The sequence below is a fragment of the Phoca vitulina genome, unplaced genomic scaffold, assembly GCF_004348235.1.
Source record: "Phoca vitulina isolate PV1807 unplaced genomic scaffold, GSC_HSeal_1.0 scaffold1, whole genome shotgun sequence".
Classification (NCBI taxonomy): Eukaryota; Metazoa; Chordata; class Mammalia; order Carnivora; family Phocidae; genus Phoca; species Phoca vitulina.
Window position 1 is genome coordinate 59,251,049 of NW_022589704.1, and position 20,290 is coordinate 59,271,338.

At 45.0% G+C, this 20,290-nt stretch overlaps 1 protein-coding gene across 3 annotated transcripts in view; it reads right to left on the reverse strand.

Moving 5' to 3' along the window:
• Positions 1-12,819, reverse strand: part of ITGA6 (integrin subunit alpha 6) — a 73,282-nt gene extending 60,463 nt beyond the window's left edge. For all 3 annotated transcript variants that reach the window (XM_032407970.1, XM_032407953.1, XM_032407962.1), the window contains exon 1: positions 12,454-12,819. In XM_032407970.1, the coding sequence (XP_032263861.1) occupies positions 12,454-12,635 (182 nt within the window). In that variant the 5' untranslated portion in view covers positions 12,636-12,819. The remainder of the gene's footprint in view (positions 1-12,453) is intronic.
• Between the last annotated feature and the right edge of the window lie 7,471 nt (positions 12,820-20,290).

Genomic DNA, 20,290 nt, shown 5'->3' on the forward strand with positions numbered 1-20,290 from the left:
TGTGTTCAACTTTTAATTTTGTTGCCACTGATCCACATAGAATATTCTATCAGGGGCATCTCTCTCTCCCACTCCCCCTGCTTGTGTTCCCTCTCTCGCTGTGTCTCTCTCTGTCGGAAAAATAAATAAAATCTTTAAAAAAAAAAAAAAAAAAGAATATCCTATCAGATGATAGGACATAGCACAATTCTCACTTCAATTCTTTTAAGTTTAGTTTATCAATATTTTATGGCCTCATTAACATGGACATTCTGACTTCTGGACACTCCAAAACAACTTTAAGAAGGACCAAAGCGTTCACAACCACGTGAATATATTTAACACTCCAGAACTGTACACCTAAAAATGGTTACAATGGTAAATTTTATGTTCTATGTATTTTACCACAACTTAAAAAAAAAGTAGAACCACGGTGGAAAGGATCATTCTAAAATGGTCATCCTACTTCCTATTCTCCAGAAGTCTTTAATGTACCTGGGAAATTAAATCAACTCAAAGAGCTCAACCAGTACCACTGAGTACCCATCTCTATTAAATGTGAACCAAAAATGGACAAGCTGTCAGCCCTGCTCTCGAGAAGCTCTCAGACCAGTAGGGATGATATCCATCAGGCAGACATTCATAGAGTGCCTTCCATAGCAGGGGATGCGGCCAGACCAAGCGGGCCAACGGGTGTCGGCTTATGTAAAGAATGGGTGCAGACACCCATTCATCAGTGGAGGCTAACCTATGCTGACCTGGATAATTCTGAGACTTGGCTGAAAAAAGTGCTATGGTCATTTGGAGTGTCCCCAGTTAGCAGGGGAAAAGGGCAACAGTGGCTGTGTATTTGCTACCACTACTCCATGCGGACATTTAAAACCTAAGACACGATTCTGTCAAGGGCAAGATGATGTGGCACGGGATTTATTCCGAGAGTGAGCTACTTCACCAAAAGGCAGAAGTGGACAGTGTAGCATCAGGCAGACGGGCACCAGGCAGCTGTGCTTCAGGGCCCACACTCCTACTACCTAAGTGTCACGTGACTGTTCTAGGTCCCAGGTGTCCCTCTATGGAGAAGGGTTTGGGCTGCTCAGTGCTTTTCCGCAAAAGCGCTGAATGACAGAGGAAGGTGAACATGTATAGGGGACATAACCCAAAATGCCCACCAAAAGCTTGAATAGTCTTTAAAGCCTCATGTTTTATATTAAAAACTTACACATATTCCATTCTGCACTACAAAGGGGATAACTTTTTAAAAAATAACTCCCCACCACGCCGCCTCGGACAGATGTGCTGCAATTAATTTGTGGCACACCCCAGGGCAATGGATGTAAGGTCCTGATGAGTCATCATCTTGCGTAATTTCAGAGATATTCTATTTCCTTTCAGATTCAGATTTATCTCAAGCTACCTTGTTAGCCTATACCACTTACCTTGAAAGAAGAGACTGAAAACTGGCAGTATTTTAAAACCCGAAGGGCTATTTAGCCTGGTTTTCCACATTCCTGACAATTCAACAAGGCCATGCATCATTTTTACTCAATACACCCTGTGATACACTAGATAACGTTGACCAGGATTACAAAGACAAGCAACCAGGCCCCAGGAGCAGGAAGTCAGGCCACAGCCCTCCTGCCATGTTCCTGGCTCACTTCTACCCTGCACAGCACACACCTACCTGTCCATGTCCTGAGGTCTACCTGGGTGGGGGGGAGGGGGGATGATGGACACGGACACTATGCCATCCTAGACAGTAAAGGATTCTGGAGCTGCATATACTCCCATGTGGGCAATGCTCACTCAACGTCTAGCATGAGCTTTGTTAAGAATTTAACAATATATAAAGCTGTGGTTCTCTGCAGCTCAAATATGGCATAAGGAACTAGAAATGGTTAAAGGGTTTTGATGTGTTGCCATTTTCTCTTCCTTCTTCCAAGTCCCATGTTTCCCCTTCTTCTCCTTCAAGGGGATACTGTAGTTGCTATCTGCCTATGAACTGCCCCTAAGTCCAGTTGTAGACCACCCTGCCCATGGGGCAACTTCACCTGTGACCTAACCCCCAAAGAAGAGTTCCTGCTGTCCACTAGACTTTCAAGACAAGATAGCTACAAAAGCTCTGTGGGGGAGGGAATTCTACTCCTACTTTACTTTAAGGGGCCCACCACAGTAAAGGCTGATGTCTACTGGATGTGCCAGGCACGATGCTAAGTGCTTCATCCTCACCACACTTCTTCTCCACAACCCTGTGGGGTAGGTACTGTTAGCAACTCCACCTTCCCGAGGACGACAAGTAACTTGCCCAAGGTCAAATCACCACAGAATGTGAAGAAGCTAGGATTCAAGCCCCACGTTCGTCTCTCTCTAGAATGGAGTTCTTACCCCCACAAGGCAAACTTCTACACAGGTATTGAGGAACTTAGGGCTAATGTGTACAGTTATTGATGAGAAATGAGAAGGAACCAGGAAAAACCTCCCACAGCCTCCCACCAGGACAAGGACCCAGCTGGCCGCACCTCTGCCCCCCTACTCCGTGGGGAGATGAGCTACCTGTGCTCCAGTGAGGAGGCTAGCCCCTCCACTGGTAACCCCCTCTCACCCACCCACACACATCACACCAGCATCTCTCTCCTCTCCTGCATTCACTTCTCCTTCTCTACTGAAGCATCCTCACCAGCAGCCAGCTCATTATAACTTGCTTCCATCATAAAAAAAAAAAAAAATTATAAAGTTCCCTCTTGACCCCATTTTCTCCTCTAGCTCTTGCTCTGCTCCCCTCTTCAGCAAAACTCAGACTTCCTATTTTTTGTGTCCAGTTCTTCTTCTCTTCTCACCAATCCATCCAACCAGGCATTGCTCCCAGCCCTCCACGAGTGCTCTGCTCTGGCTGCTCATGGTCTCCACATTGCTATTCCAGTGATCAGCTCTCAGGTCACTGATACAACTCATGGATCACTGCCTTCATCACGTGGCTTCCAGGTTAGCACACCTAGTTCTCCCACGTACTGGCCATGCCCTTCATCTCCCTAACCTCTGCATGGGAGTGCCCTACAGCTTACCCTCAGTCTCTACCCCTGTTCCCTCCGCGACCTCATTCGGCATCCAGTCCCCCACTGGAAATACAACCTAGAGGTCCAGGACTCCACTATTTGTATCTCCTGCCCAGACCTCCCCCATTGAACTTCAGACTCTCATTCAACTGCCTACTCAGCACCTCCACTGGGATGTCCAGACATCTCAAGCCTAACATGTCTAAAAATCAAACTTTCACTCTTCCCCCAAAATCCCTTCGTCTTATGCTCTGTCCTAAACCATCATAGGACAACTTCATCCTTCCAGTTGCTCAGGCCCAAAACCCTAAAGATGTTCTTTTTTACTCTCACTCTCTCCATCCTGTTGACTCTACTTTCCAAATATACCCAGAATCCAACCACTTCTATCTTCACTGCTACCACCTTGGTCCAAACTACCATCATCTCTTATCTATCATTACAGGGGCCTTCTAATTAATAGCACTACATCTACCCTTGCCCTCACCCTTATCTATGCTCAATCTAGCAGCTAGAGAAAACCATTTAAAATCTAAGGTAGAACATGTCATACTCTTCTCAGAACCCTGCAAGGCTTCCCATCGCAGTCAGGAGTAAAAGCCAGTCTTTCAATGACCTATAAGGCTCCACACAATTTGCCTCCAAGGAGGCCATACGCTTCCTTGCTGTTCTAAATTTGCTAGGCATGCTCCTGCCCCAGGGCCTTTGCACTGGGTGTTCCTGCGGCCAAAAACACTCTTTCCCCCCAGTACTGACATGGCTTGCAGCTTTGCCTTTTCAGTGAAGTCTTCCCTGGCTGACCTACTGCCGACCACTCCGCAGTCTCCTTCTCCACTTTCTTTTCCTCTGTATCACTCACTACCATCTAACATAATACGCCTCTTTATTTTGTGTCTCCCCCAACAGAACTAAACAGGGACTTTATTTAGCTTGCTGCCATATCTCTAGCACCAGAAGAGTGCCTAATACATAGTAAACGCTCAGTGAATATCTGCTGAACTTACAACTTTTATAGGAACCTCCCCCCAAAAAAGTTTATGATCTCTCTAGAGGTCCAGAGCACATTCCCCTCCAAATTTTTACTTGTTCCTCATGTTCAAGTAAGGATAAAAATCCCTACTTTAAGTTGAAATATAAAATACACATTTATGTATAAATGTGCACACAGAAATAAATGAGCTTACAAAAGATCAATTTCTTACCCTAGGACCGTGAAAAAGCTCCTCAGATGGCTTCTGGCTGGTGGTGCTGCTGAACTTGGGGGATCCTCATCTTGCAGCCCTCATCTCCGGGGATCATCCTGAGTGGGGGCCCCAGGATGTCCCTCCACATGCCCACACCCTCACTTAATCTTGGTAGCAGCCCTGAACCCTTTCTAAATATAAGATTTGAAAAATACTTTTCTTTCAAAACTGGCTGATCAGATATGGTATCTGATATGGCTTTAGCATGTCCTGAGCATTGAAACACTTCTGCAGCTGCCCCTGAAGCCCTCCCTTGAGCTTCGGACCATCTAATTCAGTACACGTCTTCTCCAGGTCCTCTATCCTTGGGCCTCTAGAAGGCCCAACAGTGTCCAAACCCATCTTTTCTTGCACTCGTGGCTTCACATGAGACCTCTTCCTCACCCAGATCTTAAAGCCAGCTCTCAACTTTTTCTGAGTATTATTCTAAGTTGGCAAGTCTCACAAGCAGCCAGGAGGCCTCAGGCGCCAGTGCCATTTTCCTAGAACGATGTCTCCGCATAGCCACCTGATCATCCGAGCCTCTTCAAGCTTTTCCTTGCTTGAAAACTCTTAGGTTTATTTGTGTCACAGCAAAGCGGAATTCCTTAAGCCCTAGTCAATTGGTTTTCAACACCCTGCATCTCCAATCTCACCAAAGCCTTGCAGAATTCTAAACATTTCTATTTCACTTCACAAAACCCTTGTTCTCAAGAGACAATCCTACACTGCCAGTTGGAGTGGGGTCAGGCCATCATCTGACAGATGGGTCCGTGGGAAAAGGACCCAGGAAGGACCGCTTACTCTCCTTAGCAAATAGGAGAAACAGGACTTCAAATGCCTACTGCTGTCAGGTGGTCCAGTCACACCAGGAACAACCGTCCCACACCCCGGCTGTGATTCACCTTGATGAGGATCCTCTTGCTAACTTTAGATTATACGGCTTTATCAGGACCACAGAAGACTGTGACCACCCGACCAACGGCAGTATACCCTGAAGAGAAGGGTACGAATTCTGCAAAGACAAGAGGTTATTTGGCTCAGGAGACCTACAGTTCAGTGATGTCCTACCCTATGGCTCTGAAATGTTTATCATTTGTACACTTCCCCCCACACCCACACTTAGCCTCAGTACAAATCAACAGCCTTGATAAAATGAAGAAACTATATTGACATTGATATCACCAAACAAAGCAAACACAGCCCCGGGGAAAGAGGCATACTCTGCGCTCCATTTATTCTTCATATCACTAACCAATGTGCCCCTTTCACATTATTCCAAAGTTTATTTTTATTTCTATACTTCCAGGCTTAGAAAGCATATTTCATTAAAAGGTTTTCTTATACTGTATCTGAAGTGGCTCCGGACTGTGTGACGTGCAAAATATATGTAGCCGGTTAGCAAATAAACATGCAGGCGGACAGTCATGGCTCCATGTCACTTGCTTTTGCCTCCTGCACTCGCTTCAGTGACACTTCCCCCTAATTCAGAACAGCCTTCTTTGCCAGTTCATTGGTTTTAAAGTCTTCAAAGTTTTCTAAAGTCTTTCTGCCAATTTGGAAATTGGTGAAGGGATAGCAGTATCCAACATTGGAATCCAGCACCTGTGTGGAGGGGGCGAGGAGTGGGGTCTGAGAGGGGGAGGGGGAGAGAGACAGAGAGAGGGAGGGAAGGCGGGAGATGTGGGGAGAGTCTGAGGCTACACTGTGGCCTATGAAAGAAGTGGTTCTACCAGCACACCAACTCTGGAATAAACGGATTTGGAACTGTCTTGCCTTGTTTACCTAAACAGAAAAGCCAGACAGCAGCAGATGAGATGATGATCATTCCAGCCTGTTATTAGGCTAACAGGGACCCACACTGGTGAAGAGCCAATCTACCTGTCCCAGTTCAGGGCTAATTAACAATTAGCCTCTTGATTTAGTTCCAAGGGATCACTGTTTCCAATTCCAAGTGCCAGTTTAACAAACAAAAATCTGCTAGAACACACTACTTCCACACTTTGTCCATGCATCTTCAACCTTAGGCAGCTTCATTGTGAACAATCAGACCCAGCTTTCCTATTGTACATTAATGCCAAACAAAGGACCAGGAAAATAATACATCATCAACCCTGCCCTGGGTAGAGTGCAAATTACCCAGTCTCCCAGGGATAAGGGTAGGGGGATACTTCCAAAGTCACAGAGGTCTGAGAAGATCTGGAAACCAGGAAGTTGGTATTCCTCATTAACTCCACCCTATTACTTCATAATCCACCCTCCACGGGTACCCTCTGCACAAAGTCACTGCCCACCCAGCCCCTCACCATCCTGGTATCTGCCCACTGATCTCCACATACTGAAACCAGACTGGTATTCATCTACTGCTTGGTAGCTACCAAGGGCTACAAGGCATGATTCCCCTGAGATGTACTTTCCAAACATGGTCACTATAGAATGGAAGGAAGGATGTACACTTAACCATGATCATAATCAAACCCAACAAGAGAAACCACATGCTGCACAGTCCAGGAAGCATGGAAGATGTAGACTGAGAACCAACTTGCCCAATGACGCACCATGGTCACTTCACCTCTTACAGCCCTAGTTTGCACATTTATTTAACAAACACAAAGGGTAAGAAATGGTGGGGGCTGGCCCTGGCGCCCATTACTGCTGGGCTGAGTCTTCATCACCCCCCAAGAAGCCGGCAGAATTCTGGTTCTGGCACAAGGTTCAACAGGATCACCATTCCATAGCTCTCAGTGGAGGAGGTCAGCAGCTTCCCCACCACTCCCCCTAGGGTCGCACACATTCAAGATTCCCTTACAAGCCCTAAATAAATAAGCTTTAGCCATCAATTCCCAAGTACTCTCTCACGTGCTTGCTTTCATTTGATCCCCACATGTCCTTGTCGAGGGCTTTCAGGATCTTGCTCTACAGCCATCCTCTCTATCTAGTCTCATTATAACAACCAACAAATCCTGAGCACCCACTGCAGGGCAGGTCAGCCTGTATTTCTGGGGTTAAGCTCTCAAGTCTGCCTTTAAGGCAAAAATCAAGTGTATTTTAAAATCACTCATGAAAATTCCTTAGCTGGGATGGGAGTCCTTGAAAACTCAAAACCCAAGAATTCACATCTTGGGTGTCTATTTACATTACGCCGTTTCCCTCGGGGCAGCAGAGTCCAAGGGCTACTTTGAGCAGGGAATGGCAAAGGGTTAAATCAAGGGCTTTCTTTCTCTCTCTACCCTGAGCTGAAAGAGTTGATTTCACAAGTTAAATTGAGTGTATGATGATAGGACTCAATTGTATTTGCAAGGCATATGCTAGGTGCTAGCAGGCAAAGAAATGAATCTAAAACCCCTGCCCTCACATAACCTATCATCAGTTGGGAAAGACTGGTTCATCCTCTGAAAATCATAGATAACAGTTAAACACAAAGCCATCAGAACTGTCAGACATGTGATACTAAGTGCTACAGACATTCAAAGGAAGAAGAAATTGCTATAGTGTAGGGTGGGCTCAAAAGGCTTTCATGGAGAAATTTAAACTGGCTCTTGAGATATTGATTACATTCTTTCCTAAGATGGGCTGACCAAGAACCAATCAGTGTTCCACACAAAACAGACCCGGTCATCTAAGCATACAACAGTATTTTGTATTATGTCTCCACTATCCCTCTTGAAAGTGCCAAATAATTCACTGGCCAACTCTGTCCACGGTACTATGTTGAGCCAAGGTCCCAGGGTAACCATATGCCACAGTTTGAGTTCTACTTGGTTACCAAAGCTTAAACTAAATCTTAATATTACTGTTATGCTAAAATAGAGTACTATACAACTAAGAACAACATGGTAACTGCTTCTTTACAATCACGGAGACTCTTACGTGAGCATTTAACCTGACTTTCCTGAAAAATTATTCATATCATGCGTACTCTGATCCGTTTTTGCAAACCCTAAGTCATTACTTGGATGGTCTCACACCAGCCAGTGTTAAAATTAAACTTGTCTATTTCTCTTTCTTGCAGAGTCCTATGACCTCCTCTAAGTCTCCCTGCCCATTCTGGCACTGTCTCCACTCTCAGGACTCAAGGTGACCGAGCACAGGCCCTGGATGCGGGCCCTGAGCCACACGGCACCGTGAATGAATGCGAGGGAGCCAGGCTTAGGTACACATCCTGACACAGCTCTCATCCCTGGCTAGCTCCACTCACCCCTCACTGGGCTTTTTCAGAAGAGGAGGGAGTAAGAGGCAAAGAAAGAAGGACCCAGAATCTGATGCAAGGCCAGCTGGAATAAGGATCAATTGGAAGAGTCCAGGCATAGATATTTAAATAGCTAGCCCTGATTCACATGGGAAGCAGCTTAATAAATCAACACAACAGAGTACATTTCCAAAATTCAGATGCCAGTTTCTCCAGGTCTGAAGGACATTTCTGACTTTTCCTTTAGGGGATGGCATGAGCATAAGTCAGAAATACCAAATTCAAATCCCGATTTGAACTTTAGTTTCTTCGTCTTTAAAGGGAGCCAGTCAGACTAGATGACTTTTATAACTAGATGACTAATGATTTTAAAGGCGGGAGCACCACAAGTCTGAGAAAAATCAAAAGCAAACATCAGAGTCAGAATGGAAGGGACAATGGCTGTGTGTGTGGGGGGGGGATGCCTGGGTGGCTCAGTCTGTTAAGCGTCCGACTCTTGATTTCCGCTCAAGTCATCAGCTCAGGGTCGTGGATCTAGCCCCCACGTCAGGCTCTGTGCTCAGTGTGGAGTCAGCTTGTCCCTCTCTCTCTGCTCCTTCCCCCAAGTGTGCATGTCCTCTCTCTTGAATAAATAAAATATTAAAAAAAAAAAAAGAAGAAGAAGAAGAAGGGACAATGGGCCTGGAGAGCCTCTGGAAGATGATGATCAGAAAGTTCCCCCAAAAAGATAACGGACTGGGGAAAACCCAGAATTGCTCTATAACAGTATCTTATAAATTTCTTCCTTCTAGGTTCTGCCTTATAGTCAAGCACAGATCCATCTCTTCCCAGAACAGCTAAGAGTGATACTTCATAGAATGGACATACCCACAGATGTCATCCCACATGGTCTACCTGGAAGGGGTGGTAACTCAATCTTAACTACCTAAGGGAAATGAAAAGATCCCAAGGAGTGCCCACCCTGACCTCAGTAACTCAGACAAATATCTCATCATCATTTGGAGTCTCAAACTTCCTTAACGCACAGCCTAAAAACCTGAGTGAAGTTTTACAGTCTCTAGCTCTGTTTTATAGTCCCCAAAGTTTTACGAACACCCAACATGTTCTAAAGGCTCTCAGATACATTATTGTTATAAAATCGTAACTAGAGTTCAAGATGGCATTAAATATTTAAATAGCACTGTAGAAAATTTAACCCACAAAAATCTATGGCAGTTTCTTTAATAGTGCATTCATCTGATATTCCCACACATCTTCACTTCTCCTGCCTCAATAAGGTCCCTTGTTCAGCCTATTTACTTTATCAGTCTAATTAAGACCAATTAAAGTTAGATTCCTTGGAACATGGGTTTCATAAATGTGACTAAGACTTTAGATTATCAATTACCCCACCTACGATAAACTTCGGCCTTGCTCTTTGGCAGTCAGACTCAGAATGGTTAACACCTGGGTGCCTGGGTGGCTCAGTTGGTTAAGCGACTGCCTTCGGCTCAGGTCATGATCCTGGAGTCCCAGGATCGAGTCCCGCATCGGGCTCCCTGCTCGGCAGGGAGTCTGCTTCTCCCTCTGACCCTCCTCCCTCTCATGCTCTCTGTCTCTCATTCTCTCTCTCTCAAATAAATAAATAAAATCTTTAAAAAAAAAAAAAAAAAAAGAATGGTTAACACCTACCCAGTAGCTGGCACACAGTAGGAATTAAATTAGTGCTTCTCAATGCATCACCACTAAGAGCCACTGCTTAGTCAGCAAATCCCCACGCCAGGCAGGAATTAAGCATTGTGCATGTGGTCTCTTACTCCTCACAACAACCTTATTAAATATCTCCATTTTACAGATAAAGAAACTAAGGCTTAAAATAAATTAACAGCTGCTACATGGCCCAGAAGGAATCTGAGCTCAGGTGTCTCTCTCTCTCTCATCAGTTCCCCACTGAACCTTTCCACAGAGTGCAGAGTTTAGGACACTGGACCGGAAGTTGTGGGGTCTCAACTCACTGGCTGTTATTTACACCCACATCCGTTACAGACAAAGGTGACAACTGATGTGATTACAGCCTGTGTGCATTGGTTGTCCTGGGAGGGCCAAAGCTGCTCCTGAAGCTGGAACACTTTACCAAAAGAAGGGGACGGGACAGGATTTAACATAAACCACAGCCCCCGACAGTGTGGTTACTGCCACACTCTTAAGCTCTAGGGAAAGATACACTCCTGGGTCTGATCAGCCACTCCCCTCTGTCAGCCTCCTAAGCAGAGCATTTCTAGAAGGCAGCAGACTCCAATGACAGGCTTATTCTTACCCACAGGATCACCTACAGCGGCAATAACAGCAGTAACAAGTTTTAGCAAGCATGCTGCTTAGTGACAGAGATTCCTGGCTAGCGTCACATTTTGCAAGTCTCCATCCCAAAGATATTTTCTTGGCCCAGTACATCCCCTTCACAATGTTGGCTTGAACAACTATTCCAAGGAAGCCATCACCTTCAGCGGGCGTCAGGTGCAAGAGAATACCAGGCTGAATGTCTTCCCTCTGCTAGCCCACAACCACTGCGGCTCTAACCAGTTCAAATTCTCCATGTGGGTGGATGCACATTTACACACCCCTAAGTATTCAGAGACACCAAACGTCATGCATTAACTGAGGTAAGAGTAACCACCTTTCATTTCAGATTTACAGCTTAACAATTATTTCTCCAAAGAGAAGGCAGAGCATAAGCAGCTAGCCAGCCCCGCAGACCACCAGCCCTCAGCCTCCCCACCCCCAATGAATTTCTTTGCTTCACTAGCAGGTGTTACCAGAAAAATCTGACATTAAGATTCACCAATTCCAAAGTTGTTAATTGCAGAAATCAAGAGGTTTTCTCCAACTCTAAATCCCATTCGACCGTCATAAACACAAAGTCCTCTCTTTACGTGACTGCACTTTGCTTTCTCCGGTCTGTTGGTCCTGGAAGGACCTCGGTTCAACTAAAAGCCTTAGGGGAGGAGGGAACTTCTGTGAGTTTTTCAGTAGCACAGATCAAGACGAAGGCCCACAGCGATTAAGACGGGCTAAGCTCCCAAACCCTCTCTAGTCTAAAGAGTTTGATCATGTGGGAACCAAAGACTAAGAAAGAAAAAGAGAAGCTAAGCAGTGCCAGTCTCCACTTTCTCCCGGGAGGAACACCGCTATACTATTGGGGCGGTGGGGTGGGTAGTGATCTTCCAAACTGTGTTTGCAAAGCCCCAGCCCAGATCGGATATTTTGCTTTAACCCCTCGGCTTGGGCCTGCCCAGTGCAAAGGCCCAAAGGGTCTTTGGTACCGCCGGGCGGGGGGACCGAGCACACCACTCATAGGGTCTTGTTTTCTCAGCTGATCTAGTCATGCGAACAGGTGCTTGGTCAATTCCATCTTTAAAAGGGGGGGGGAGGGGTATGTAAGAGTAGCTCCCACAGGAGCGCCCGCCCTGCAGGGAAAGCCACGCAGGACAGAATGAAAAGTGGCTTTCCAACTTCTGCGGGGCTCCCGAGTCTGCGGGGAAGCCGGGTGTTGCGTGAGGTTGGGAAAGGCCTGGATCTTCCGGAACAACGCTCGCAGCAAGCCCACAGCAGCGACACGGCGACCCTACCCCCCGGGTCACCCCCCCCCCGCCCCAAACACACACGTGAAGCTCAGCAAAGCGTGCCACCTGCTGGGTTCCCAGCAAACATGCCCGAAGGGAAGGACCGCCGGAAAACACTTTGTTTAAAAAGAAGAAAAAAAAAAAAGTAAACTCTCCCGGGGCCGAGAACAGCCCCGCCTGGCACGGGGGCCGCGGTCCGCGGGGCTCGGCCCCCGGGTCCTCCGGTTTCTAGGGCTGAATGGGGGGAGGCGCCGCGACGGGCTGCGCGGCTGGTCGCGCTCCCCCGGGGGCCGGCGGAGTCCCGGGCGCGGCAGCGGCACGGGCAGGGCCGGCGAGCGGGAACGCGGCGCGCCCTCGCCCCTGCTCGCGCGCGGGCCGGCGCCCTGGCGGGGGTGGGAAGTCGGGGAACTTACAGCCGCCTGTCCTCGGGCTCCAGCTGCCGGTGCATGGCCAGCGAGAAGCCGAAGAGGCTCCCGGGGTCCCCCGTTTTCCGGATCACATTGTCCTCGCGGGTGTCCAAGTTGAAGGCGGCGCCGAGCCGGGGCAGGAGCCCCGCCGACAGGTAAAGCAGCCACAGCTGCCCCGCGGCCGCCATGGGCAGACGCACCGGGAGGGGGAGCGGGAGCCGCGGCGGCCGCCCTGCGCTCCGGGCCGGGTTCGAGGCTGCCGCGCTGCTGCTGCCGCCGCCGCCGCCGCGGCCACCTTCGCCTGCTCTGGCCACCGCGCCGGCCCCACCCCCGGGACGAGTCGCGCTAGCCGCCCGGCCGCTCCCCCTCGCGGGCAGCTCCCGACCGCTGAATGAGCCCGTTGTTCTCTGGAGACTCGCAGGCGTTTTATCAAGTGACGAGGACGCCGGCCCCGCCCCTCCCCACCCCTCCCCACCCCTCCCCACCCCTCAGGCCCCTCCTCGCGCGCCCGCCGCCCGGCCCCGCTGCCTGCACCTTCCCGGCCGGCCTGGCTGCGCGGCGTCCCGGCGCTGCCCCTCCGCGGCCAGCCGCTCGCCTGTCCCGCCGCAGCCTACCTGGTCGCGAAGCAGGCGTGGGAGACCGGGGTGCTCGGGGGAGGCGAACTCCCGGCCCAGCAGCCCCATGGGGGTCCTCCGGGAAAGAAGCATTGGAATTGTGGTTGCCATTCGGCTCAGAGCCGCGTTTACTACCTGTTCGCAAGGAGAAGTACTGGTGATGCGCCGGCCCCGATCTCCTTAAGCAGCGGATTCTCACCCACCGAAGCCCACGTGCAAATGCTCACTTCATTCATTCAGTCCACAAGTGCTTCTGGAGCGCTTAACGCTTGCCAGATACTTGGGGAAGGGAGCTGCATGGATTTTCAGCCCTCAAAGAACTAACCGTCAAAAATTATAATAGCCCAAACTCTAATAGTGCTGTACAATTTATATAGCTCATTTTATAGCTCATTTAGCCCTCCTAACAATCCGCAGATTAGAAAACTGAAGCTCAGCCTGGACCCTGAGCACCCAGGGATCTGCCCCGATGAAAAGGAGAGCTTTTGGGAGAAGTCACAGCGGTGTCAGCAATTTAAAACTCGGTTTCTAGGTGCTCTGAAGCGGAGAAGCAGCTCCTCAACAGTGAAGGATGGGTGTGTAAGGTGGTACCTACGAGCTCAGGAGCCCTTCTTTCCTGCCCCCAAATTCCCAGGACTAGATCCTCGCCAAGAGGCGGCTCGGAGCTCTGTGTGGGTGGCCTAAAGGCTCCTGCCTCCAGAGCGTGGGGTGGGGCCTCCAGTGTGGTGTTGACCTCCAGGGCAACTTTATTGGCAGGGGGTCTTAAGCAGGGGAGAGAGAATTCAGGGTTACTGTGACATTGGGGTGACAAAAAATTTTACTTTTTTATTTTCACTCACCTCTAACTGACATTTAGCCTTTCCTTCCATTATGAATGGAGGCAACACACCACAGTGGCAGTAGGATAAGTACCTATGACTTAGTCTCCAGTAAAACCCATAGATTTGTTTGTTTTTTACATCACAGTATAGTTGTCGCAATATCTTCAATTATAGTAGTTGTTAGGTAGACCCTCCACTAGACCTTGTTATGCAATAGGCCAATTAAAAAGTGTATATATTGCTACAACACAATTTTTTAAAACATTTTGTTAACTGTATTTCAAAATAATTGGTTTCCTTTGCAATCCCATGTACTTTATGCTTCTAAAAACCTTGTTCTGAAAGGGGATTCATGGTCTTCGGCAGCCTGACAAAAGGGGGTCCCATGGCATTAAAAAAGTTTAAGACGGGCTAGCCAGAAGGCTCCTGGAATGCCTTGGGGAGCCTGCCTTGGAATCTGATATCCCTGTATTAGAAACAGAAGCAGAGTACAGTCCCAGGGAAGACCTGGAGTTCCGTGTGTGCACGTGGGGATAGGGATGGGGGTGCCCTTCACCTAAAGGTGTATTTGTACCAAGGGAGCAGCCCACACCGCACAAAAATGCTGCCTGAACGTCATCAAGGGTCCTCGGGTGGTAACAGCTTCCAGAGCAAGTCCCTCAGCATAGGAGGGGCAGGTCCCACTTGTCTACCAATCCATAACTCCAGTCAAGTATAGGCAGAAGTGGGGTGCAGTGAGTTCAAATTCAGTAGACAATGTGGGAGATCACACTGTTTCCACAAATGTGTAATAACCTTGATAAGATTGTGAGACTGTTGGAAACTAATCGAGGAAGCTAAGAAACATCTGTATTATGATTTTTCATGCAAGATAGCTTTTTTTCTTCATGTTGAACACATAACTATTCCCGAGAAACAGGCCCAAGCTATTAGAGTTAGAGCACAGTGAGCCTCACTGCAGGCCGGGACCCAGTGGGAGCCACTGACGTGGGTGTAGGGTTGCTGAAATACTGTTTTATAAAAGCTCTGCCCTGAGCTCCCCAGGTTCAACTGCCCCCACCCTGGCCATTTTCCTAGGACTCACCAGCCTCCCCACAATACAGCAACTAAAGGTTTAAACCTGTAAGCCTTTGTGCTACAAGGTTGGGTATATCCGTGTCATAGCACCTGTTAATGATACAGAATATGAATATCACTCCTTGCATCCAAGGGTAATTCTGTGCACCATTCACTGCTTCCTTCCCAAGATATGTTTATGAGATGACATTTGAATAGCCAGTTACCTATTTGATCCCAAATATTGATTGTGCTCAAATTGACATTTTAAATAATGTGAAATTTAAAACAGCAACTAACTATAGAGTGCTACTGAATTGATTGGGAAAAGGAAGGGATAAAGAAAAATAAGGGTGAGAGACTTGTACTGGAGTGGCCCGAGTGCCCATCACCGATGGAACACGTTCAACCACACTCCTACCTTTCACCTATCTCCTGCCTAGGATGCCAAACATACTTGAAGTTGAATCAGACTCAGACTTTTAACAATAATCTCTCTGAAGACTGTCAGCTTCTCCTGATTAACTGTAACAGTCAAGTTTTGTGAATCCGTTGTCATTTCCATGGTAAATAGGGTTAGGCTAATATAAGAGAGCAGTATCTTATGAAAGGGAGATGTAGAGGTCCTTCAGGATCTGCTGAGGATATTGTCAGTGTCTGGGGCTGAAGAAATGAAAGAAGCAAGAAACCTAAAAATTATGAGGTCAAGATCTGGGGAGGGAAGTACATAGTTTTAATGAAAAAAAAATGAATCTAGGACAAGAAGATACTTGTCTGGAACAAAACAGAGAAAGTGAGCTTGATGATAAAGGTGTGCTGACTATATGGGGCGTGGTGTGTGTGTGTGTGTGTGTGTGTGTGTGTACACACATTGCAAGAAGGGCTCTACAAATCCAGTTATGAAAAAATCATGTCATGTTCCAAAAAAGGCTGATTAGAAAACAAACAGGAATACCTAAGAATATGATTATAAAATCACAGAAAATACTTCTACAAACTGAAAAATTTAAATCAAAAAGGCAGTGGAAGCTTTGAATAGATATTTGCTCAGATGAGAGCTTTTGAATTATATTTTACCAATACACTTTTCAAAAGAAAATTATTTGTCCTATATCCCACCTTTGGTAGGGGAGCTTTCAAATAATTTTAAACTGTTGGTCGCCTGCAGAGAAGTCGAAGAAACTCATGTCATGCCTGAAATATTTTCCATTTCCTGGGACCTACTGTAATCATTTTGCTATCAAGTTCACTGCTGTGCTGACTTCATCATCACCAATAGCAGAGAATATCGTATTTGCTGCTTTTTAGGCAACATGGGAACTAGCTATGGAAAACTTCTCTTTATTCTCTTTTTGTGGTTGCATTATACTGATGGTTTTACATATTCGCTAGAGCACATGATCTGTGGAACCCCAAACACTTGCTTTAAATTCTGCTTCTGTTCCAGCCTGGCCAGATGACCTTAAATCATTTAATCTCTCTCTGCCTGCATTTCCCCAGCTATGAAGTAGGGATAAGGATAGCCCAAAGAATTGCCTTGCCTTAAGGATTAGTAAAGTTAACAGGATCTGAAGCACTTGAAATGTATTAAAATCAGAATTTCCACTTGTGTACAGCCTTTCAGAATCTGACTTTCCCCAGTTAGGCCCTGACCCATGATAAACATACAGTTTGGTGAACTAGACATATGTAGTAAACTTTTCCAGTAGGGATTGTACTCTTCAATGCCAGATTTTATGTTTCAGAAAAAGAAAAAGAGTTTTCCATTTTACTCTTTTGTCTCTTTATACAAGTGGTCAGGGGTTTGCCTTCCTCACGGAACCTTACTGTTTTTTGTTTGACATTTCATTTGCTCTAAGTCACAGCACATTTTATAGGGGCAAACCTGCCTTTGGCTGGAATCAGGAGAATCCAAATTGCTAGCTATACCTTATTTAAGACCCAGATCTATTTTTTCCAGTTTTATTGAAAGATAATTGACATATAGCATTGTATAAGTTTAAGGCATACAATACAATGATTTTATATATATATATATAATAAAACTATATATATATATAGTGAAATAATCATCACAATAAGTTTAGTTAACGCCTGTCACTTCACAGTTCAATTTTTTCCTTGTGATGAGAACTTTTGAGATTTACTCTCTTAGCAACTTTTAAATATAAAATACAGTATCGTTAACTATAGTCAGCATGCTGTGCATTAAATCCCCAGAACTTATTTATGTTATTGACTGGAAGTTTGTACCTTTGGACAACCCCCCTCCCCAACCTCTACTTGTGGTAACCACCAATCTGTTCTATTTCTATGAGTTTGGGATTTGGGGGATTTTTTAGATTTTACATATAAGCGAGATGTTACAATATTTGTCTTTCTCAGTCTGACTTATTTCACTTAGCATGACGTCCTCAAGTTTCATCCATGTTGTCACAAATGGCAGGATTTCCTTCTTTTTATGGCTGAGTAATATTCTGCTGTATATATGTATATAAATACTCACACCATGTTTTCATTATCAATTAATCCATCAGTGGACATTAAGGTTGTTCACCCAGATCTATTTTAAAGTAAATTTCAGGGCACCTGGGTGGCTCAATTGGTTAAGCATCTGCCTTCGATTCAGGTCATGATCCCAGGGTCCTGGGATCGAGCCCCCTGTTGGGCTCCCTGCACAGTGGGGAGTCTGCTTCTCCCTCTCCCTCTGCCTGCCGCTCTTCCTGCTTTCTTTCTCTTTCTCTCTGTCAAATAAATAAATAAAATCTTTTTTAAAAATAAAGTAAATTTCATTTGAGTATTTCTAATTCATTTATAATGAACTCATTAAAATGTTGCAGAGTATTTCACATTGTCCTTTTAGGTGGGATTCTTTTTTTAAAGTTTGTTTTGAGGGAATTTTTCTAAGCCAAGAAGCCACATTTTGCTAGCCAGCAATAAACTAAGCCTTAAGTGAATCATGTTAAATTTAAAACTTAGTTCCCAAGACTGAGATGAAACCACTGCTTGGAAAATTTGGTTTTCCATCCCACCATCATCAGAAACAAACATGAAGTTATGTGTATCTCATGACACACACAATGTAGTCTTTTTTAAAATTCAATTGTAATTGACATACAGTGTTGTATTAGTTTCAGGTGTACAATATAATGATTCAACAATTCTATACGTCACGCCTTGCTCATCACCGTAATTGTACTCTGAATCCCCTTCACCTATTTCACCCATCCCTCCACTAACCTCCCCTCTGGTAACCACCAGTTTGTTCTCTATATTTAAGTGTCTGTTTTTTGGTTTGTCTCTTTTTTCTTTGTTCCTTTGTTTTCTTTCTTAAATTCCACATATGATGAAATCATATGGTAGTTGTCTTTCTCTGACTTATTTCACTTAGCATTATACCCTTTAGATGCATCCATGTTGTTGCAAATGGCAAGATTTCGTTCTTTTTTTATAGCTCAGTAATATTCCATTGTATGTATACACCACATCTTCTCTATCCATTCATCTATTGATGGACACGTGGGTTGCTTCCATATCTTAGCTACTGTAAATAATGCTGCAATAAACATAGGAGTGCATATATCTTTTTGAATGAGTCATTTCATTTTCTTTGGGTAAATACCCAGTAGTGGAATTACATATGGTAATTCTATTTTTAATTTTTTGAGGAACCTTCATACTGTTTTCCACTGTGGCTGCACCAGTTTGCCTTCCCACCAACAGTGCATGAGGGTTCCTTTTTCTCCACATCCTCTCCAACACTTGCTGTTTCTTATGTTTTTGATATTAGCCATTCTGACAGGTATGAGGTGATATCTCCTTGTGGTTTTGATTTGCATTTCCCTGATGATGAGTGATGTTGAGCATCTTTTCATGTGTCTGTTGGCCATCTGTCTGTCTTCTTTGGAGAAATGTCTATTCATGCCTTCTGCCCATTTTTAAGGGGATTACTTGGGTTTTTTTGGTGTTGAGTTATATAAGTTCTTTATATATTTTGGATATTAACCCCTTATTGGATATATCATTTGCAAACATATTCTTCCATTTGGTGGGTTGTCTTTTTGTTTTGTTGATGGTTTCCTTCACTGGGTAAAAGCTTTTTATTTTGATGTAGTCGCAATAATTTAATTTTGCTTTTGTTCCCTTGTCTGAGGAAACATATCTAGAAAACTATTTCTACAGCTCATGTCAAAGAGATTACTGCCTATGCTCTCTTCTAGGAATTGTATGGTTTCAGGTCTTCCGTTTAGATCTGCAATCCATTTTGAGTTTATTTTTGTGTATTCTATATGAAAGTGATCCAGTTTCATTCTTTTGCATGTAGCTGTGTAGTTTTCCCAACACCATTTGTTGAAGAGACTATCTTTCTACCATTGCATATTCTTGCCTCCTTTATCGAAGAACTAATTGACCATATCATTGTGGGTTTATTTCTGGGCTTTGTATTCTGTTCCATTGATCTGTCTATTTTTGTGCCATTGCCATACTGTTTGGATTACTACTGCTTTGTAGTATACCTTGAAATCTGGGTTTGTGCTACTTCCAGTTTTGTTCTTTTTCAAGATTGCTTTGGCTATTCGGGGTCTTCTATGGTTCCATACAAAGGTTAGGATTATTTGTTCTGGTTCTGTGAAAAATGCTGTTGGTATTTTGATAGGGATTGTATTACCTCTATAGATTGCTTTGGGCAGTATGGACATTTTTACAATATTTGTTCTCCCAACCCATGAGCATGGAATATCTTTCCATGTGTTTGTGTCGTCTTCAATTTCTTTCATCATTGTTTTATAGTTTTCAGAGGACAGGTCTTTCACCTCCTTGGTTAAGTTTATTCCTAGGTATTTTATTATTTTTGGTACAATTGTAAATGGAACTGTTTTCTTAATTTCTCTTTCTGTGACTTCATTATTAGTACATAGAAATGCAATGGATTTCTGTATGTTGATTTTCTGAATAGTATAAGCCAAACTTGGAGGAGATTTATTTTAAATTGATTTCTTTAAAGAAAAAATTTCTTGCTTCCTATAAAAAGAACTTCAGTGAAAAAAAAAATAACAAGCTGATTCTGAGTTGGGACTTAGACCAGTGATTTCTGCACTGTATCAGTTCTAGTCAAGACAAGCACTCAAGGAGGCAGCTTAGCCTCAGCCACTTCCCAGCTGAGGGGCTGGAACAAGTTCCTCTACTTCTCTAGGACTCAGTTTTCTAATCCATAAAATGGCCAGAATTCTGATCTCAACCAGGTTGTTCTACCGATTAAATGAATTGTATATATGAGGTATGTAGCACAGGGTCTACTCTTAAATATGTAGTGAATAAAATGGTAGCTATGAAAACGAAGGAGGAGAAAAT